We start from the raw sequence: 21098 nt of genomic DNA, 5'->3' as shown, positions 1-21098 counted from the left end.
AAACAAACAAACAAACAAACAAATAAATAAATAAATAAATAAATGATTCTCCCTGTTGGGCTGTTTTAAAAACATGTTTTAGAAATATGGTAAAGTTCCTTGTTTAAGGAAAGTATCCTTCTTTTGATTTTTAGAAACAAAATTAAGTATTTGAAAGTATTAAGTATTTGACGGGCAGTCAATTGGAGGAGAAGTAGTTGTTTCTGTTGGCAGTAGACGATAGGACTTGCTATAATGAGTTTAAATTATGGACGGAAAGATACCAGCTGGAAATTAGGAACTTTTTTTTTACAGTAAGAGTTTTTTTACAGTAATAGAGAAATTATTAATGCCCCGCCCCCAGAATGCCTGGCCACGCCCACGTTGTGCCCTGCCCAGCCCCATTGGTGCTACACCACTGTTTGAATCTGAATGCACTGGGTTAAACCCTCTTTTCTTTACCTCCCAATCATCCATCCACAGTGGCAGCTTCTCTGGTGGCTTCCTGGCCCATATTTTTAATGACTGCGTGGAATTTCATGCCCCATCTACCGTGGTGACTCTTCCCCACGCGCCCCCCCCCAAGCTTTCTTTTGAGCATCTTAAAAAATAACATTAGCTTTCAGAGGAGAGACCTTCCTTGGTTTGGAGCATGACCTTTTTCTGGGTCCTGATCCGTCCACTCATTGCAGAGCGGTGGCCGAGGATGTCGCCGCTGCCCCTCTTGGAACGATGGCCGCTGGTTCTCAGTCGCTAACTGCGGAGTCTGAAGCACATTTCTCATGCTCTTCCCTGATATCAGTAATCTGAGCCGGTTCTGCGACAGTATGTTTTGACTGTTGGGTAATGAGATTTGGCAGTAGCGAAGAAAAGCTTTAAAGTGCCGCTCTACTTCAAAAAGCTTTCTCTTTCAAGCTTGGTTCCTTCTGACTGAACAAATCCGGCGCTTTTGGGTATTGGGTTGCGCTTCTGCGAAGGCGGCCTCTGGAAGCACTCCTGGCAAACGGCAGCCCTGTTAAGAGAACAGGAGGCGTGGAAACGGAGGCTGGGAGGCTAGCAGTCTTTTTTCTTTTCCTTGCTGCCTCTCAGAGGACTTCCTTCCCTCCTTTATGTTGCACTGAAATCTTGTTGGAAGTAAAGGAAATTGCACAGGCATCCTTTAAGATCATAGGCTAAGCGGTGTTGGGCTTTCTGTAGGCTGACCAGACGTCCCGCTTTTGGCGAGACATCCCCGCCTTTAAACAATTTGTCCCGCGTCCCGCGGGTTCTTCAAATTGTCCCGATTTTGGGGAGGCTGCTGCACTGCCTTCTGGGGCGCAAGGCAGTGCGGCAGCCTCCCGCGTGCGTGGCTGCAAGAGCACGGCCTTCTGGGGCTTGCCGTTTGCCGCCCTGTGACAGGGCGGGAAACAGCAAGCCCTAGAAAGCAGTGTGCTCCTGCAGCTGTGCGTGCATGCGGCCACCTCCTCCCTGTCCCGGATCACAAAGGTGACCATCTGGTCACCTTAGCTTACTGGCGTGAATATGGAAATAACTCTTCCTCAGAAAAGGTCCAGTGCTTCTTATTCTGGATTCCAGAAACACTTCAAGTGCTCATTCATGTCCCATTCCTCAGCCCATTCAGTAGAGTTGGGGGGGGGGGGGATAGCAATTTCAAGAGCCTCCAAGGAAATAGGGCTAAGAGTCAAATTTAGGGTAGTGGTCTGCAACTGGACACATCCAGGCCATGACCATGGCCCTTCAGATTCAAAACCAGAGGCGAAAGGAGGTGTGGAGAAAATAATATCTAGGAAAGTCAACTTTGCTAGCAAAACATTGAGGGGGTGGTTCTCTTTGCTTCTTCCCAAGTGAGGCCTTCCACATTTATTAGGTATAAATATAGTCCTGACTCGGCTAAAGGTGGTCTGAATGGGAGTGCTTCCTGAACTTGTAGTCTGAGGTGAGACTGCTTCCTGAGCATGGGAGTGCTTCCTGAATTTGCAGTCTGTGGGGAGAGTGCTTCCTGTGCATGGAGTTGCTTCCTGAACTTGTAGTCTGAGTAGAAGTGCTTCTTGCACTTGTAGTCTGTGGTGAGAGTGCTTCCTGAACTTGTAATCTGAGTGGAAGTGCTTCCTGAACTTGTAGTCTGTGGTGAGAGTGCTTCCTGAGCATGGGAGTGCTTCCTGAACTTGTAGTCTGTGGTGAGAGTGCTTCCTGAATTTGTAATCTGAGTGGAAGTACTTCCTGAACTTGTAGTCTGAGGTGAGAGTGCTTCCTGAGCATGGGAGTGCTTCCTGAACTTGTAATCTGAGTGGAAGTGCTTCCTGAATTTGCAGTCTGTGGTGAGAGTGCTTCCTGAACACAGGAGTGCTCCCTGAACTTGTGGAGCTGGAGGTGCTCACACATTGGTGCCATTTATGAAACCTGATATGCCTCTGCACTGGGCCTGCTTGTTTGGCGCAGCAGCACAGTGCCATCTTGAAAACAGTTTGCCTACAGCAGTTCTGTTCCTGTCGACATCCTGTATGTGAGATTTACACAAATAGGGTCTCTGCACATGTTCTGCCTTGCTGTGAGTCTGTTGCCACTCTCTGCTTTACAGTGCACCAGATGAAACCATGCCTCCTTTACAGGGCCCAAAAACAATCCCAATCTCTCTTTTCATTACTTCTATATCAGGGTCTGATCACATTGTCTTTAGGAGTTTCCCTTCTCCTGTGTCTGCCCACAGGGCCTCTCTACCAGACACGTAAAGGCTGTTCTGTGCTCAGAATTAAATACCCAGCCATGTTGGCACAATTTGGTTGGACTGGGGAGGGCGGCAGTGGTGGGATCCAAAAATTTTAGTAACAGGTTCCCATGGTGGTGGGATTCAAACTGTGGCGTAGCGCCAATGGGGCTGGGCGGGGCATGACGGGGGCGGGGCTGTGGCAAGGACGCAGCCGCTGCGCCGGTTGTTGGGCGGGAAATGAATGCATGCAGGCGCAGGCTGCCACGCACGCCGGTGCACCTCCTGCTAGACTGCTTCAAGTTCTGTGTGCTACTGCTGAGAGGAGGGGCGTAACTAAGACAAAAATCACGTGGCAAAATCACCAATTAGTAACCCCCTCTCGGCACACACAAATAATTAGTAACCTACTCTCTGGAACCTGTGAGAACCTGCTGGATCCCACCTCTGGAGGGCGGGGATAATCCTGTCCCCCAGCGCCATTTTCCTGAACTGAAATTTGCCTATTTGGGACTGTACTCAAGGACTGTACAGAAACGCCTAAACAGGGAAAGCAAGAGCATCCCGAGACCGTTTCTGGTCAGTAAAAGGGGCCGAAACGAGAGGTGTGAAGTGTTCAAATTGCGGTGTTCAATCCCTGCATGCTGGGCTTCCCATCCAGATCAGGCTTCCATGTATCTAGAAGTTCCAAGCATGGAAATCCAGGCACAAATTTGGCAGACAGGACCTCTAGAAGACACCGGCGGCTCTGTGGGATCGACCCTGTGAAGACTTCAAATGGCGTAGTGAGGCCCTCAGTTGGCAATCTGAATTAGGCCCACAAATCCTCAGAACTGTTGCCTCAGTCTAGGTTTGGGAGGTGGGCAGAGGGGCCTGCAGAGATATAACCCAGATATCTGGATGAGTCAGACCCTCAAGGTTGACTCACAGCTCTTGCCCTGACCACAGCAGTTGAATCATTTCGAGTCCTCCAAAGACTCATACGGCCTCCTCAAGTGGTTCTAGCGGGTGACGTTATCCCGGCTACCGTGTTCAGTGTCGCCCTGAAATACACTTCTGGCTTCCTCTTAAACCCTCTTTTGAAAAAGCCTCGCTGAGTCACAGGAAAAGACTGTGACGTGTTCTCTGCCCTCATTGAATCCCTTTTGTTTGGGTTTTTGCTGCATAGACTTCCCTGTCCCACATAGATTTATCCTGTCATGAGTCAGCTAGAAAAACCCTTTAGCGCACTCTCAGATCTGTGTGCCCAAGAAGCATTGGGACAGGGTGTTCTGATGCAACATCTTACGTTGCCTCGGGGCCGATCCCAGATTTTGGGAGGCCTGGAGAGACAACACCCGGGGTCTCTGACTGTTTACCACCTGGCTAGGGTTACCAGCTCTGGGTTGCAGAATACCTGGAGGTTGGGGGGGTGGGGGGCGGAGCCTGAGGAAGGGGGGTTGCGGGAGGGACTTCAGCAGGTTATAGTGCCATTCAGACCACTTTCCAGAACCACCATTTTCTCCTGGCGAACTTACCTTTGTTGCCTGGAGATTTCCAGCTACCACCTGGAGTTAGTAACTCTACAGCAAGCCCTCACTACAGCAGTGCCTCACTTTCCGTCCTTACTTGCATGCTTCCGACCTTGCCTGTGTATCCTCTCGTACTGCCCAAGCCCTGTTGGCAGCACCACTGGCGTACCCTTTCCCTTCCAGCTTTGGTTGGGGCACGCTGTAGAGAGCGTGGTGCCCACGGGCATCAGGAGTAGCCTGTACTATAACCACATGCCCTTTCATAAAGGCAGTGGGGCAGCAGTAGGCAATGTGGGTAGCCCTTAGGCACATACATTCCATTTGTTCCTGTATTGCTGGGGGTTGGACTTGATGGCCCTTGGGGCCTCTTCAAACTCTATGATTCTATGATCTATTTTTGTACTTTGGCGGCCCATGGTGGCTCTTCCGTCACCGCATTGCAAATGAATCTGCTTTCTTCCTAGTCTGGCTTTCATAAGAACATAAGAACATAGGAACTAGCCTGCTGGATCAGCACTCTGCTACTCGCTGGACCAGCACTCTGCTACTCGCAGTGGCCCACCAGGTGTCTTTGGGAGCTCACCTGCAGGATGTGAAAGCAAGGGCCTTCTGCTGCTGCTGCTCCCGAGCACCTGGTCTGCTAAGGCATTTAGCAGACCAAGGAGGATCAAGATTGGTAGCCATAGATCGACTTCTCCTCCATAAATCTGTCCAAGCCCCTTTTAAAGCCATCCAGGTTAGTGGCCATCACCACCTCCTGTGGCAGCATATTCCAAACACCAATCACATGTTGCGTGAAGAAGTGTTTCCTTTTATTAGTCCTAATTCTTCCCCCCAGCATTTTCAATGAATGCCCCCTGGTTCTAGTATTGTGAGAAAGAGAGAGAAATTTCTCTCTGTCAACATTTTCTACCCCATGCATAATTTTATAGACTTCAATCATATCCCCCCTCAGACGTCTCCTCTCCAAACTAAAGAGTCCCAAACGCTGCAGCCTCTCCTCATAAGGAAGGTGCTCCAATCCTTCAAGGTGCTCCTTTCACACCCATACCTAGCAATAGAAGATGTAGCAGGGACCAAATCACCCTGTGGCAGTGGAGATCATGCCAAGGGCATTCTGGTAGGCAATAATTGCTCCCTGCCGTTGGTTGCTTCCTTTCCCTGCTCCCTTGCCTGGCTTCTCACCCTCGGGCCCCTTCCGCGCATGCAGAGTAATGCACTTTCAGTCCACTTTCTCAATTGTTTGTAAGTGGATTTTGCTATTCCGCACAGTAAACTCCAGCTGCAGAATGCACTGAAAATGGATTGAAAGTGCCGCTTCCCAGCCATAAATGCAACCATAACAGATTCACAGTGAGGCAAATTAGAAAGAGAGCTCAAAGGACGTGCGTTGCACGGTGATCCTTTTTGATGCACATCTGTGTTCAGCTGCAGTGCCTTTACCGGAGCACCGCATCATGGATGTTTACAGTTCAAATCCCACCCTGTATTTGTGCGCGTGGTCAAACCCTTGGGTGTTGCCTATAGAATTGTTGAATCTACATGCAAAGTATGAACGTACTCTGAAAAAAAAGTGGTTTTGTAATGAAAACCAAAGAGGGGATGTGCGGCCCTCTGATGTATTGCGGTTGCTTATGTACTGAAATAGACATGTGTCAGGAACTTAGTTCAGTTTAATTTTCGAGCTATTTTAAAACTTGGCCACTTTCATTCTGACTCTTTTCTGTGAACCTCAAACGTATGATGCCTTTGCAAAGTCGCACGTCTTCATCCTGACTCCTGGGTGCTTGGCTTTGTTGCGAGATTGGAAGCTACGCTGCAAAGAAAATAAAGAACCTCACCGTTTGGCGTCCGGACGTTCATTTCTAAGCTAGCATTGTGTTTTTAAAAAAAAACTAAACATTTTTTGCATTTTGGTTAAAAGGCGCGAAGGCTTTCAAGCACGCTTTTGGCATAGCTGCAGCCGACACTAACAACTTTGTGAATGAACATCTAACACAGTGGTGGCGAACCTTTGGCACTCCAGATGTTATGGACTACAATTCCCATCAGCCCCTGCCAGCATGGCCAATTGGCAGGGGCTGATGAAGTAGCAACCACTTCATCTGGAGTCAAATTAACCATATGAGGATCAACATAGGTGTCAAATAGCGATGCTATGGATATTTCAACATCCCTGCCAGCATCATGCTGGCAGAGGATGTCAGGAGCTGTAGTCCGCAACATCCTGGAGAATGTGGTGTTGCTGGCGAGGTTCATGCATGCGTGCGGTTGGATGATCTTGACCGGGGTAGGAACCTGCGGCTCTCCAGATTTCAGGAACTACGAAAATTTCCCATCAGCCTCTGCCAGCATGGCCAATTATTGCATGCTGGCGGGGCTGATGAGGTAACGGATTCCTGAGCATCTGGAAGTACAGGATTCTATTCTTAATGATGGTTGGCTCACAGCTTCATATTTGTTGATTGATGGTAAGAGCACTGCGTTTGGCGTAGGTCAGGGGTCTGCAACCTGCGGCTCTCCAGATGTTATGGACTACAATTCCCATCAGCCCCTGCCAGCATGGCCAATTGGCAGGGGCTGATGGGAATTGTAGCCCATACCATCTGGAGTGCCAAAGGTTGGCCACCACGGATCTAACACATAGGAATCAATTTAGCGGCCACTCCAGATGCTATGGATCAAGAGCTCCCATCATCCCGCCAGCATCATGCTGGCAGAGGATGATGGGAGCTATGCAGTCCATAAACATCTGGAGGGCCGCGAAGTTTTACACTTCTGCTGGCAATCCTGTATACGCGTAGTTGTAATTTCTATCTTGACCAGGGTATAGGGAACCTCGCGTACCTCCAGGATGTTCAGGAACCAATTCCTACCAGCCTCTTATTAGCATGGCTAATTGGCCAGTGCTGGCAGGGCTGATGGAATTCTCAGAAGTTCCTGAGCATCTGGAGAGCCGCAGGTTCCCTACCCCTGATCTTGACAATTGGTTGGCTCACAGCTTCATATTTGTTGATTGATGGTAAGAGCACTGGGCGCTTTGGCGAGGGTCAGGGTCTGCAATTCTGGCGTTTCCAGATGTTAAGGGACTGGCTACCTTGAGTCAGGCCCCGCCAGTTAATGGCCAATTGGTAGGGCTGATAATGTCATACCATCTGGAGTGCCAAAGGTTGGCCACCACGGATCTAACACATAGGTGTCAAACTCGCAGCCCTCCAGATGCTATGGACTACATTTCCCAACATCCCCTGCCAGCATCATGCTGGCAGAGGATGATGGGAGCTGTAGTCCATAACATCTGGAGGGCTGCGAGTTTACATTTCTGCTGGCGGGTTCATGCATGCGTGCAGTTGGGATGATCTTGACCAGGGGTAGGGAACCTGCGGCTCTCCAGATGTTCAGGAACTACAATTCCCATCAGCCCCTGCCAGCATGGCCAGCTGGTGGACCTTCACTAGAGTTGCCAACGTCTGGGTGTGGACTGGAGATCTCCAGTTCCCCTGGAGACAATGGCTGATTTGGAGGGTGATCCATGTGGCATTACACCCAACTGAGAAGCTGTCCTCCCCAAGCCCCTCCCTCCTGAGGCTCCACCCCCAACCTCTCCAGGTATTCCCCAACCCAGAGGTGGCAGCCCACATAATCACAAATATAAGCCCCTGGATAGACCATCGAGATGGCCTTGATTAATTTCACAAGTAATACTTTTCAACAGAGTAATACTTTTCAACACATTCACCTGCTGCTTATTGTGCAAAGAAATGTATGTGAACATAACGTCGTAGAAGAAGAAGAAGAGTTTGGATTTATATCCCCCCCCCCTTTCTCTCCTGCAGGAGACTCAAAGGGGCTGACAATCTCCTTGCCCTTCCCCCCTCACAACAAACTCCCTGTAAGGTAGGTGGGGCTGAGAGAGCTCCGAGAAGCTGTGACTAGCCCAAGGTCACCCAGCTGGCGTGTGTGGGAGGGCACAGGCTACTCTGAATTCCCCAGATAAGCCTCCACAGCTCAAGTGGCAGAGCTGGGAATCAAACCCGGTTCCTCCAGTTTAGATACACGAGCTCTTCACCTCCTACGCCACTGCTGCTCACACTGAGGCTTTATCAGTGTGAGAATCCTCTCAGCCGAAAAGCGTGGCGTTGGTACTTAATTCTGGTCAAATTATGATTTGTTGGTACAGACTACCTTGCAGGGTTGTTGTAAAGATTACGTGTTGCAAGCTATTGCTCGCTGGGCTGAGCTCATCGGAGAAAGGGTGGCGTGCAGCCCCTCATGTGATGAATTGTTCTTAATCCTGCCATGCCTTCAAAGGAGGTCATGGTAGCATGCCTTGTTTTCTTCTCTTCTGCTTTATCCTTAACAATAGCCCTGCGAGGTAGCTTGGCCTGAGAGTGACTGTCAGCCAACAAACTTAATGGGCAAGTAGACATCTAAACCCTGTCCATAACTGTTATACCACACACACTGTTATTTGTTAGCAATCTGGCATTTCCTGCAGTCAGTAGATGGAACTGTTTTGCTTAGAATAAATTTTAGATGCTTCTGCACCTGTTCCTTCCTCTTCTCGGTTCCCACCTCTAAATTTCTGTAAATTTAACCCTGCTTTCATCAGTTTTTTTCACCCTCAAAATGGGATGAGCCGATGTGGTATAATAATTCCCAAGTTAGTCAAGCTGGTATAATAATTCAGAAGTTAGACTAGCATCAAATCCTCACTCTACTGTAGAAGTTTCTCAGGCTTTTGCTGCTGCCTTAAATGTTGCTTTGGCGGCAGCTGCCACCGCAGTTCAAGAATCCTCAGGGTGTTGCTGACGTTAAGCTGCGACCATTGTTTTGCATCTGGCTCCGCCTCTTCCAGAAGCCATTTTAAAGCAGCCGTTTTGTCCCTGTGCCTACTGTGTTGTGTCAGAATTTCAAATGTGCCTGCTGGCTCAAAAAGGATGGGGGACTCCTGGTGTGGATACCAGAAGCATTGTCGAAGGCTTTCATGGCCGGAATCGCTAGGGCGTTGTGGGTTTTCTGGGTTGTATTTTCTGGGTGGCATTTTCTCCTGATGTTTTGCCTGCATTTGTGGCTGGCATCTTCAGAGGAGATGCCAGCCACAGATGCAGGCGAAATGTCAGGAGAAAATGCTACTGGAACACGGCCGTACAACCCCGAAAACCCACAACGCCCTAATACCAAAAGCAATTAATTACAGTTTTTCACAGGCTAATTAGTTGTGCAACATATTTTGAAGGGAGCATTCGGTTTCAGATTTGTTGACGGATTGTACCTCTCGTCAGGTCTTTTTAAAACGCTGTATTGACTAGAACAGGGGTCTGCAACCTGTGGTTCTCCAGATATTCATGGACTACAATTCCCATCAGCCAATTGGCCATGCTGACAGGGGCTGATGGGAATTGTAGTCCATGCACCTCTGGAGAGTCACAGGTTGCAGACCCCTGGACTAGAACAACATGTTTTGTCTGTTCTGATGGCCAACCATACTGCAGATTCTTGTGAGGATAAGGAATGGTCTTGGAAGGAGCAGACCATGCAACATGGCTTAACACTAGCACAGACATTGGAGTCTCAGGGGAGGACAGTAGAGAATTAGTAAAGGGCTAGAAGGGGTGCTTCCTGACTTTTCTGTGCTTGTCCCTTTGTTACCCAGAATGCTATTCTCTTGGGTTATAACCACTCCCCCCCCCTCTCTCTCTCTCACACACACACACAGCTAGAAGCTCTTATGCTGCCTTTCCTTTCTAGCAGGGAGTTCTATTACAATAACTAACTTCTATGTCATCTTGTAGTTACAAATCTCAGTGAGAACTTTTTCCTCGAGCAGTCAAACAATAAAATCCTGCTGCTCCGTGACTCCCGTTTTTTTTCCTCAGCGGGGGAACCAGGACTAGTCGCCAGAGCCAAGAATGTGTCCTCCGCCTGTCTCCTACTGTTTGGACACGCTTGTTTATCCTCCCCACTTCACGTGCTCCGCGCCGGAAACAAAACACCAGAATAAACACAAGAGAGAATCTGTCTCTGACATGGTTTGAGCGCTTGCCCAAATACACCTTGGTAAACACATTTGTCATAAGTACAGTTGGCCCGTTTCCACATCTTCTCAGCAGATGCTCTTTATTTTCCAAGACTAAGCCAGGAGGCGGCACAATCTGAAAGGAGGATTTATAATACAGCTGGCGCCGCTTAGTACTGAAGCATTTTGCTATCACGGGGGGCACGTGTGCTCCAATTATATGAGGTCATCGATTCTGTTGAGGGAAGGGTGAAGGATGCGTGGACTTCCAGAAAGATCTCGTCAAGAGAGGCTGGCAGTGGATCTGGCTTCCCCGAATGCCTGTGAAAATATCGACGCTGGAGTTCTTTGGAGACATTCTCACATCTTAAACAAGGGCTCCTTGCTGCCTTTTCTTGGAAGCAAAACAGATAATTGTAGCAAATGCTGGTTGAAACCTGACATGGCCACCAGTGGTCAGGTAAAGTTGTTTTGTGGTAGGCTCGGGACGAGCCAATTGGCTGCCTCTGCTTCAAAACGTAGGAGTAATTTAAAGGCCACCCTGACTTGGATGGTCAAGGCTAGCCTGATCTGATCAGATCTTGGATCTGAGCAGGATTAGCCCTGGTTAGTATTTGGAAAGGAGACCGCTAAGGAAGTCCAGGGTTGCTATGCAGAGGCAGGCAATGGCAAACCACCTCTGATTGTCTCTTGCCTTACAACCCCAGTGAGGTTGCCATAAGTTGTAGCCCTGACCTGGGTGGTCCAGGCGAGCCTGATTTTGCCAGATCTTGGAAGCAAAGAAAGGTCGACTCTGGTTGGTGTTCGGATGGGAGACTACCAGAGAAGTCCAGGGCTGCAATAAAGAGGCAAGCAGTGGCAAACTATCTTTGTACATCACTTGTGTTGAGAACTCCACCAGGGATTGCCATGAATTCACTGCAAATTGATGGTACTTTGCACCATCAATTTAAGAGCCATGCTTCACATTTGGGGTGCTTGAAAGAAGACAGGGGAGAAACTCCTTCTCCCCCTGTGCCATGGTCCCAAATCTAATTGGAGCCACAAACATTTGGGAAGCCTGTTTTTTCACACCTGACAGTCAGTCAGGTAGGGGACTGCACACATTAAAGATCATAATGTCTCTGATGGAGCCAAGAACTTGAAACTGTGCATCAGACATTTTTGTTCTCTTCTGTATTTTTTTTAAAATCTGTAGTCCGAGTGGGAAGAAGTTCCGCAGCAAACCTCAGCTGGCCAGATACTTGGGGAACACAGTCGACCTCAGCAGCTTTGACTTCAGGACGGGGAAGATGATGCCCAGTAAACTACAGAAGAATAAACAGAGACTAAGAAACGATTCGCTCAACCAAAATAAGGTTTGTTGGCAAATGTGTTTTATGAAAGTGCAAGTTTTTGGAAAGGGCTCTTCCTCGCTTCTAAGTTCCTGTTTCTTCAGGGTTCCCCCCCGCCCCCAATTCTGCACATGTTGTGCTCTCATGGTCAATTCAATAAATGAGGAGTTTAAATCTAGTGTGTTTTCCTGCAGATATTAATTGCAGGTTTTTCCTGCCAGATTTAATCTTGTGCTATATCGAATCAACCACTAGAGGGAGCAGAACACATGAGGAACTGAACCCCTTTCGCTTGAAGAAATAGTAACTTAGAAGCTAGGAAAATGACAATATGGAAAAACCCAAAGTCTACAAATCATTTTTAATAAATAGAAGAGAGAGAGAGAGAGAGAGAGAGAGAGAGAGAGAGAGAGTATGAACCTGACATCTTTGCATTTATCTTTGACAGTGGTGGAAATGTGTTTGTGTCTTTAACTGTCAAAAGAAACAGAAAGAAGTTTACAGTGTATAACATGAATGATTGTTTTTTTTAAACAATGAGCCTTTGTACATAATTGAAAGTAGCAGCATTTCATGCTGTATCTCTGTGCCGACTGTCCAACTAATTTTTATTTTGCGGCAAGCTATTCTAGCTGTATGCCTTCATGTTGCCACTCTCTACTGCCTTCTGGTCCCTCTCAGTTGCTTCAGTCAGTCCGCAACAGATTTTGCCCCCAACAGAAGTCACATCCTGAGAATTTTGCTTTTCTCAGAAAAGGAGAGCAGAATTCGAGTTCACAAGATGGGGTGTGGATTGGGGCAGGGAGGGGCGGGGCTTCCTTGCCCTGGGTAGCTCCTTGGCCATCCTCACAGCTAGCAGAAAAAGAATCAATGGTGTGAGTGTGTACAGTTTGAGTGGTCACAGAATCCCATTTTTGTTGTGTTTGGCAGCACTTTTTATAGCTGGTTGAAAAATCTCCAAAGTTCGTGTTGTTCCCACATGCCACATTATTGTCATCTGGCGTTTCCTTCAAGGAACTCAGGGTGATGTCGATTCTCTTCCCCTCCCCTCCCATCACCATTTTGTTGTTTGGTGATAAACCTGTGTGAGAGAGTGACTGGCCCAAGTCACAGTGAACAGGGATTTGAACCGGGATACCCAAGTCCAGACTCCTGTGCTTTTAGGAATGCTTGCTCAAAGTAGGCCTGTTCCATAATGTGCACTCATCTAAATTTTGTAAGTCAAAGCAGCGGCCTGAAATATTCCTTTGGAATGTCCTAAAAATCCCTTTTCAGGCTATTTTTCTGGCCATTTTGTTGTTGTTGTTGTTGTTGTTGTTGTTGTTGTTGTTGTTGTTGTTGTTTATTTATTAGGTTTATAGACCGCCCTCCCCCGAAGGGCCAGGGCGGTGAACAGCATATAAATAGAGCACATATATCAGATTAAAATCTGTTAAATATCAATTAATACAGGCTCTAATAAATATAAACCCTACCCCATTAAAATGCCGCATTATTAAAATTAACACAAAAGATGGCACCTACTATCAATTCCCTCAAAAACCCAAAGGGGAGGGGCGGTAGGATCCACTTGATGTTTTAAAGAAGAAGAGAAGAGTTTGGATTTATATCCCCCCTTTCTCTCCTGTAGGAGACTCAAAGGGGCTTACAATCTCCTTGCCCTTCCCCCCTCACAACAAACACCCTGTGAGGTAGGTGGGGCTGAGAGAGCTCCGAGAAGCTGTGACTAGCTCAAGGTCACCCAGCTGGCGTGTGTGGGAGTGCACAGGCTAATCTGAATTCCCCAGATAAGCCTCCACAGCTCAGGCGGCAGAGCGGGGAATCAAACCCGGTTCCTCCAGATTAGATACATGAGCTCTTAACCTCCTACGCCACTGCTGCTCCTTAAAGAGAAAGTTGCAGCTGCTGCTTCAGTTTCTCCCACCTCAAACAATCCTAGCCAGTCAGGGATCAGGTGTTGAACATGATGACATGATTACTATGTAATCAATCAGATTTGGGAGTAAAGGCTGTGATTTCTGGGTGGTCCCTGCCGGTTGTATCCCTGATTCCCCTTATGGGGAATTAACAGTGTCGTTTAACATTGGCATCCCTTTTTAATGCTGTCTGAACATTTGTGGTGAGTGTACTGGTCAAGAGCAGGTGGATTCTAAACTGGAGAACTGGGTTTGATTCCCCGCTCCTCCACCTGAGTGGCAGAGGCTTATCTGGTGAACCAGATGTGTTTCCGCACTCCTACATTCCTGGTGGGTGACCTTGGGCTAGTCACAGTTCTTTGGAACTCTCTCAGCCCCACCTACCTCACAAGGTGTCTGTTGTGGGGAGAGGAAGGGAAAGGAGCTTGTAAGCCACCTTGAGTCTCCTTACAGGAGGGGAAGGTGGGGTATAAATTCTTCTTCTTGTGTGGAGCTGTGTGTACTTTCTTCCACTGCAAATGTTTTCTCTCTGGAACTCAGATTGAAAACATGTCTGGGTCAAAGTTTCTCTGTCCCGTAACTTCCAGTGCGGCCTAGTCGTTAGGAGCCAGGAGCTGGGGGATTCAGGTTCGAATCTTCCCTTGTCACAAAACTCACCAGATGGCTCTGGGCCATTTTTTCTTGCCCTAACCTACCTCACAGGGTTGTACTGAGGATAAGCTGAGAATGAGGGAACCCTACACGGGAACTTAGAAGAAGGTTTTCTGGAGCCTTGACAGAGACATTTCCAAAATAATAAAGGAAAGGATTAAAATGCGCTAAATAATAACGGCCAGAAGCTCTCATCTTTACCTCTTCAGCGTGTCAGATGCAAATAACACGGCTTTTCCTTCTCTCCCTTTCCTTTGGACAGGGTAAACCGGATTTAAACACAACACTTCCCATTAGGCAAACGGCATCTATTTTCAAACAGCCTGTAACCAAAGTTACCAACCATCCCAGTAACAAAGTGAAGTCGGATCCACAGCGAGTGATTGAGCAGCCAAGACAGGTGAGCAGGGATGGGGCAGGAGGGCAAAAGGATGCTTTAACTGGTGCTATAGAGAAAAAAAAGTAGCCAATAAGCCACCGGGGCGGGCTGGTGGCACAGTATAGCCCAATCTCACCAGCTCTCAGAAGCTAAGCGTGTCAGTGATTGGATGAGAGACCACCAAAGAAGACTCAGCAGAGGAAAATCATGGCAAACCACCTCTGCTTCTTACTTGCTTCTTACTTGCTTCTTACTTACCTTCTTACTTGCCTGCTTCTTACTTGCCCTTGCTGGGGTTGCCATAGGTCAGTGGTGGCGAACCTATGTCACTCCAGATGTTCATGGACTACAGTTCTCATCAGCCCCTGCCAGCATGGCCAAGTTGTCACAAGAACCATAGCTGAGCTTGTTTCACATAACGGAATCTGAGACAGAGAGTGTCCATCTTACTCCGCATGGTGTTGTGGTTAAAAGCAGGTGGACTCTAATCTGAAGAACCCATTGTCGTATATGGGGGGGGGGGGAACATTAACCCAGGCACCATTTGTCTGGATCTCTTGGGGGGGGGGGCACCTTTTGGCCACCTGTCCACTGCCTTCCCCTACCCTAGCTCCTTCCTGGTGCCCCCTGCCCTGTGCCCAGCTACCTGTGGTGCTGTCACTGCCTGCCACTTGCCAGCCAGCGAGTCACCCACCCACCTACCTGTTCCTCACTCTGAACCGCTGCAGCCACCACCCCGCCTCTTGCCCTCATGCTTCTGCTGGCCACTGCCAGCCAGCCAGCTAGCTGCCCACCCACCACTTTCCCACCCTGAGCCTCTGCCAGCTGCCTTCTTGCCCACTCCCAAGAAAGAACTCTCTCAGCCTCACCTACCTCAAAAGGCATCTGTTGTGGGGAGAGGAAGGGAAGGAGTTTGTCAGCCGCTTTGAGACCCCTGATGGTTGAGAAAAGCGGGGTATAAATCCAAACTCTCCTCCTCCTCCCTCACTCCCTCCTCCCTGCCTCCTCGTCTCTTTCCTCCTCCCTCCCCTCCCTCCCCTCCTCCCTCCTTCTCGCTCCCTCCCTCCCTCCTTCACCTCTTCTCCTCCTTCTCCCTTCTCCTTCTTCTCCCTTCTCCCCTTCTCGCTTCTCCTTCCTTCTCCTTCTCCTTCCTCTCTCCCTCTCTCGCTTCTCCTCCTTCTCCCTTCTCCCTTCTCCTCCTCCCTCCCTCCTCTCCTCCCTCCTCCTCCTCCTCCTCCTCCTCCTCCTCCTCCTCCTCCTCCTCCTCCTCCTCCTCCTCCTTCTCCTTCTCCTTCTCCTTTCCTTCTCCTTCTCCTTCTCCTTCTCCAGATGGCAGCTGTGGGTGGGGTGTGGAGGCTAAGCTGGGCTTTGAACTCCAGGATAAACTGTGCTGCACATGGTCGTCTCTCATTTGCTGTCAGCGTCGTCTCCAGAATGGTCTTGAAGGCACAAAAAGTTCATTTTGAGCGCATCCTTTGGGTGGAAGACCACCTGGGGACACTGTGAAAACCACTCTGAGGTCTTTCACAGAGATGTGAGAGTGGATGTGGTTCAGTGATGGGGCATCTGCTATGCATGCATAAGGTCCCAGGTTCTGTCCCAGCATCTCCAGGTAAAAGGGTCAGGCTGTAAGTGATGTGAAAGACCTCTGTCCGGAATCCTGGAGAGCAGCTGCCAGTCTGAGCATAATCACAGAACCATAGAGTTGGAAGAGACCCCAAAGGCCATTAAATTCAACCCCTGCAAAGCAGGAACACACAATCAAAGCACTCCTGACAGATGGCCACCCAGCCTCCCTTTGAAAACCTCCAAAGAGGGAGACTCCACCACACTCTGAGGTAGTGCATTCCACTGTCAAACAGCCGTGACTTAGGAGCTTTTTCCTGATGCTTAGGCGGAATCTCTTTTCCTTCACCTTGAACCCATTCCTCCTGGTCCCAGTCTCTGGAGCAGCAGAAAACAAGCTTGCTCCCACACCAACATGACATCCCTTCAGATATCTAAACATGGCTATCATGTCACCTCTTAACCTTCTCTTCACCAAGCTAAACATCCCCAGCTCCCTAAGTCTCTCCTCGTAGGGCATGGATTCTAGACCTTTCACCATTTTGGTTGCCCTCCTCTGGACCCGTTCCAGCTTGTCAATATCCTTCTTGAACTGCGGTGTCCAGAGTATCCTTCTTGAACTGCGGTGCCCAGATGGTCTAATTCAGTATAAGGCACCTTTTTTTAAAAAAACGGTAGTCAAACTCTGGCGAAGGTACTGTCTGCTTTTCCGTGCAATTCCAAAGATCTCGAAACCTTATACTCTTGAATTGTGTGAGGTTTAGGTTGTTTTGTTGTTTTGAAACCAAAGACTCTTACTGAATGTCTGTTTCCTCTTTTGTCTTCTGGAGGCGAAGTTGGAAGTTGCCTTTTTATCAGCCTTTAACCTTTAAACAATTAGACTTTCCTAAAAAAAAGCAATTAGACTTTCCTTTAAAAAGTGGCTGTGTGGGTGTTCGATTAGAAGAGATACTTAATTAGCAGAGATGCAGAAGCGACCTCCAGTATGACAAGAGAGCCAGAGATATTTTGAGTTGCTTAAGAAGAAGAAGAGTTTGGATTTATATCCCCCCTTTCTCTCCTGCAGGAGACTCAAAGGGGCTTACAATCTCCTTGCCCTTCCCCCCTCACAACAAACACCCTGTGAGGTAGGTGGGGCTGAGAGAGCTCCGAGAAGCTGTGACTAGCCCAAGGTCACCCAGCTGGCGTGTGTTGGAGTGCACAGGCTAATCTGAATTCCCCAGAGAAGCCTCCACAGCTCAGGCGGCAGAGCTGGGAATCAAACCCGGTTCCTCCAGATTAGATACACGAGCTCTTAACCTCCTACGCCACTGCTGCTCCTTTAGATAACAGTTTACTAACTTCAAGGGAGGGTTACGTGGAATAAAAACAAATAAATGCTGTTCTGCTCTGTTACATTTTTACAGTACTAGCCATCAGAGGCGTCGCACCAAGGGGGCCAGGGGTGTGTGTGACGCACCGAGTGCACACCCCTGTAGGGGTGTGGCGGGGGCGTTCTGGGGCCATTCTGGGGCGGGACGGGGGCGAGAACGCACCAGTGCACTGAGCACCTTCCCCCCTTGCTACCTCTCTACTAACCATACACCTAAGACTACGTCTTGCTCTATTTTCATTCTGCTTCTCTCTGTCCATGTGCTCTTCTCTCTCTACTCTTGAAACAAAGAAAACAAGTTAACTCTATAACTTCTGATCTGCGTGCTCTCTAACATGTAAGCAGTGGTTATCTGACTGACCAATAGATAATCAATAGGTCAGTTTATTACAATATTATTACAGTATCCAAGCAGACATTAACCCTTGCATGACTGCTTGCGGCAGACACTTGCAAGTACCAAGGAGCTGACTGTAAACTGTCAAGGTAGATGCTCCAGTTGGTTCCCCCCAAAAAGACGATCTGTTGGGAAGACACCCCAGAGTTACCTGAAATATCAGTGGCCCTTGGGAACTGGATGCTTTTGTCCTGTATACCTTCTCCCCTATCTTTTTGCATGAATATGGCATGATTGCAACAAATGAACACCAGGTGGAGCTCCACATTCTCTACTCCACAGTGGCAATTCTTTTTCCTGTAAATTTGGGTGAACTGTAATGCACTTTCGGAATTTTACCTGCAATTCATTGAAGAAGAAAAAAACAACCTCTGAAAAAGCAGGTTGACTTAAAATAGCATTGGCAGAAGTATTAGGAGGGTTAAAGAGCTACGATGTATCTAATCCTGCTGGAGGGAACCCGGGTTTGATTCCAAAGCTCCTGCCCAGCCTGAGCTGTGGGAAGCTTATACTGGGGGAATTCAGATTAGCCTGTTGCACCCCACACACGCCATGGCTGGGTGACCTTGGGCTAGTCTCACGCAGCTTCTCGGAGACTCTCTCAGCCCCACCCTCCTCACAGGGTGTTTGTTGTGCCAGGGAGCAAGGGCAAGGAAGATTGTCAGCCTCTTTGGAGTCTCTCCTACAGGAGAGAAGGGGATATAAATCAAACTCCCTCCTCCTCCTCCTCTCCTCCTCCTCCTCCTCCTCCTCCTCTCCCTCCTCCTCCTCCTCCTCCTCCTCTCCTTCCTCCTCCTCCTCCTCCTCCTCCTCCTCCTCCTCCTCCTCCTCCTCCTCCTCCTCTCCTCCTCCTCCTCCTCCTCCCCCTCCTCCTCCTCTCCCTCCCTCTTCCTTTGCTTCCTTCTTCTTCTTCTTCTTCTTCTTCTTCTTCTTCTTCTTCTTCTTCTTCTTCTTCTTCTTCTTCTTCTTCTTCTTCTTCTTCTTCTTCTTCTATTAACTAAACTAACTAAGCTGCTGCATTTTCCACCCTCGGCTTATATGCAAGTCAATAAGTTCCCCCAGGTTTTGGTGATAAATATAGGTGCCTCGGCTAATACATGGGTCGGCTTATACACGAGTATATACGGTACTTCAACTCATTGCTTTTCTCCCTGAAATGAGCTCCAACCTAGGATTGTGGAGACAAAATCTGTTTCTTTCACCAGGCATTGGCCTCAGTAGAGGCAGGCTTGGCCACGGCCCTATTTGTGTTCCTCGGCCTTTATTTCGCCCACAATGAAAGAATGGCCACCTCAGAAGCAAATGGGAGGACCAGAATGGGACAGAAGAGACTCAAGTCCTCTATCTTTGCCCCTTCACCGTGTGTGTGTAATGTTCTATCAAGTTCCCACCGACATGGCAACCCCATTGGGTTTTCAAGGCAAGAGACATTGACAGGCAGTTTTCTATTGCCGTCTGCTGCATAGCAACCTTTCTTGGTGGTCTCCCATCCAAGTACTAACCTGGGCCAACCCTGCGTTGTTTCTGAGCTCTAACCAGACTGAGCTAGCCTGGACCATCCAGGCCTAGTCCCACTCGTTCGTAGGATACCTCTGTTCGTGGAGCTTCCTCGGAATCTGCTCAGCAGAGCAAGAAGGCCACAACAGGTGTGATTGTATGATTGGAAACGTTCACCTTTTCTCCTTTTAGGAGCAGCCGTGGCGTAATGGTTAAGAGCAGGTGCACTCTAATCTGGGAAACCAGTTTTTATTCCCCGCTCTGCCGCTTGAGCTGTGGAGGCTTATCTGGGGAACTAGATTAGTTTTTGTACTCCAACACACACCAGCTGGGTGACCTTGGGCTAGTCACAGTTCTTCGGAGCTCTCTCAGCCCCACCCACTTCACAGGGTGTTTGTTCTGGGAGCGGGGAGAAGGGAAAGGAGATTGTAAGTCTCCTTACAGGAGAGAAAGGGGGGGGGGTATAAATCCAGACTCCTCCTGCTCCTCCTGCTCCTGCTCCTGCTCCTCCTCCTCCTGCTCCTCCTCCTCCTCCTCTGGTCGTTCCAGTTTTCTCCTGGGCATGAGAGGCGCAAGGTGGATTTCTTAAGGGTTCTAGAACCGTCATGGCATTATTACTGCAGCTGCAGTGCGGCTGTTTACTTGGGGAGGCCAGTCTTGGCTCTTCATGAAAACTAACAAAGAGGATGCCGAGAGAAAAACTATTAACACATTGAAATGTGAAGACCTGCAGGGTTCCGTAAGTGTCCTCTTTCCCTCCTTGCATAGAAGGCTTTGGGTCGAGAGGTGGAGCTTGGTTCAGACATTCAAACCCATAATTATATCTTTCACAACAACAAGAAGAGTTAGTTTTTATACCCCACTTTTCAGTGCCTTTGAGGAGTCTCAAAGTAGCATACGTTTGCTGTCGCTTCCCCTTCCCACAACAGACTCCTTGCAAAGTAGGTGGGTCTGGGAGCCTTTAAAGAGACCTGTGACCAGCCCAGGGCCACCCAGCGGGCTTCATGTGGAGGAGCGGGGAATTGAACCTGGTTCACCAGATTAATCTGTGCCGGTCATGTGAAGGAGTGGGGAATCCAACCTGGTTCTTCAGATTAGAGTCCACCACTCTTGAACACTACACCACCCTGGCAGGCTCGGAAGGCATACGCCACATACATGACGTGTTGAGGGACCGTGGCTCAGTGGTAGACCATCTGCTTGGCATGTACAAGGTCCCAGGTTCAATCCCGGGTATCTCCAGTTAAATGGAATAGGTGAGAGGTGAAGTGAAAAAGCTCTGCTAAAAACCCTGGAGAGCCACTGCTGGACTGAACGAACAGTACTGAGCTTGATGGAACAGCGATCTGATTCCCTGTAAGCCAACTTCATGTGTTCATGTGTATTTGGTGACTGTGGGCGATTCTGCACAGGAGTAAAATAGGTTCGACCCAGTTCCCTGAGAAGGGTACTGACCTAGGTCGAAGCCATTGTTGTTCCCCACTGCAACCAGCTTGATCCCAGCTCGGAGGGCGGAATCATCCTGTGCCTCTTTGCCGCTCCGTTCAGATTGGCTACAGTTCTACGGCGATGTTCCATCTATCCCCACACACGTTATAAAAAAAACTGCCACCGGAATGGAGGGACGAAAGTGGCATTTTTTGATTGGCCAGCTGTACGCATGTCTCAGAAACACTCAGAAGCCACCGGCTGGAATCGGGGGACTCCTGGCACCAGAGATTCCACGCGACTTCTACTGGAAGTCCGGAAGCTGAGATCTCGAGCGTGGTTCCC

General features: G+C 48.8%; 1 protein-coding gene across 1 annotated transcript in view; it reads left to right on the top strand.

Moving 5' to 3' along the window:
• The window catches only part of MBD2 (methyl-CpG binding domain protein 2), a 59977-nt gene that overhangs the window by 21060 nt on the left and 17819 nt on the right, over positions 1-21098 (top strand). Inside the window, exons 2-3 of the mRNA XM_048504589.1 lie at positions 11412-11571; positions 14377-14514. Coding sequence (XP_048360546.1) covers positions 11412-11571; positions 14377-14514 — 298 coding nt within the window. The remainder of the gene's footprint in view (positions 1-11411; positions 11572-14376; positions 14515-21098) is intronic.

This window comes from Sphaerodactylus townsendi, linkage group LG07, assembly GCF_021028975.2.
Source record: "Sphaerodactylus townsendi isolate TG3544 linkage group LG07, MPM_Stown_v2.3, whole genome shotgun sequence".
NCBI classification, from domain to species: domain Eukaryota; kingdom Metazoa; phylum Chordata; class Lepidosauria; order Squamata; family Sphaerodactylidae; genus Sphaerodactylus; species Sphaerodactylus townsendi.
This window is presented reverse-complemented; position numbering and strand designations above follow the sequence as displayed.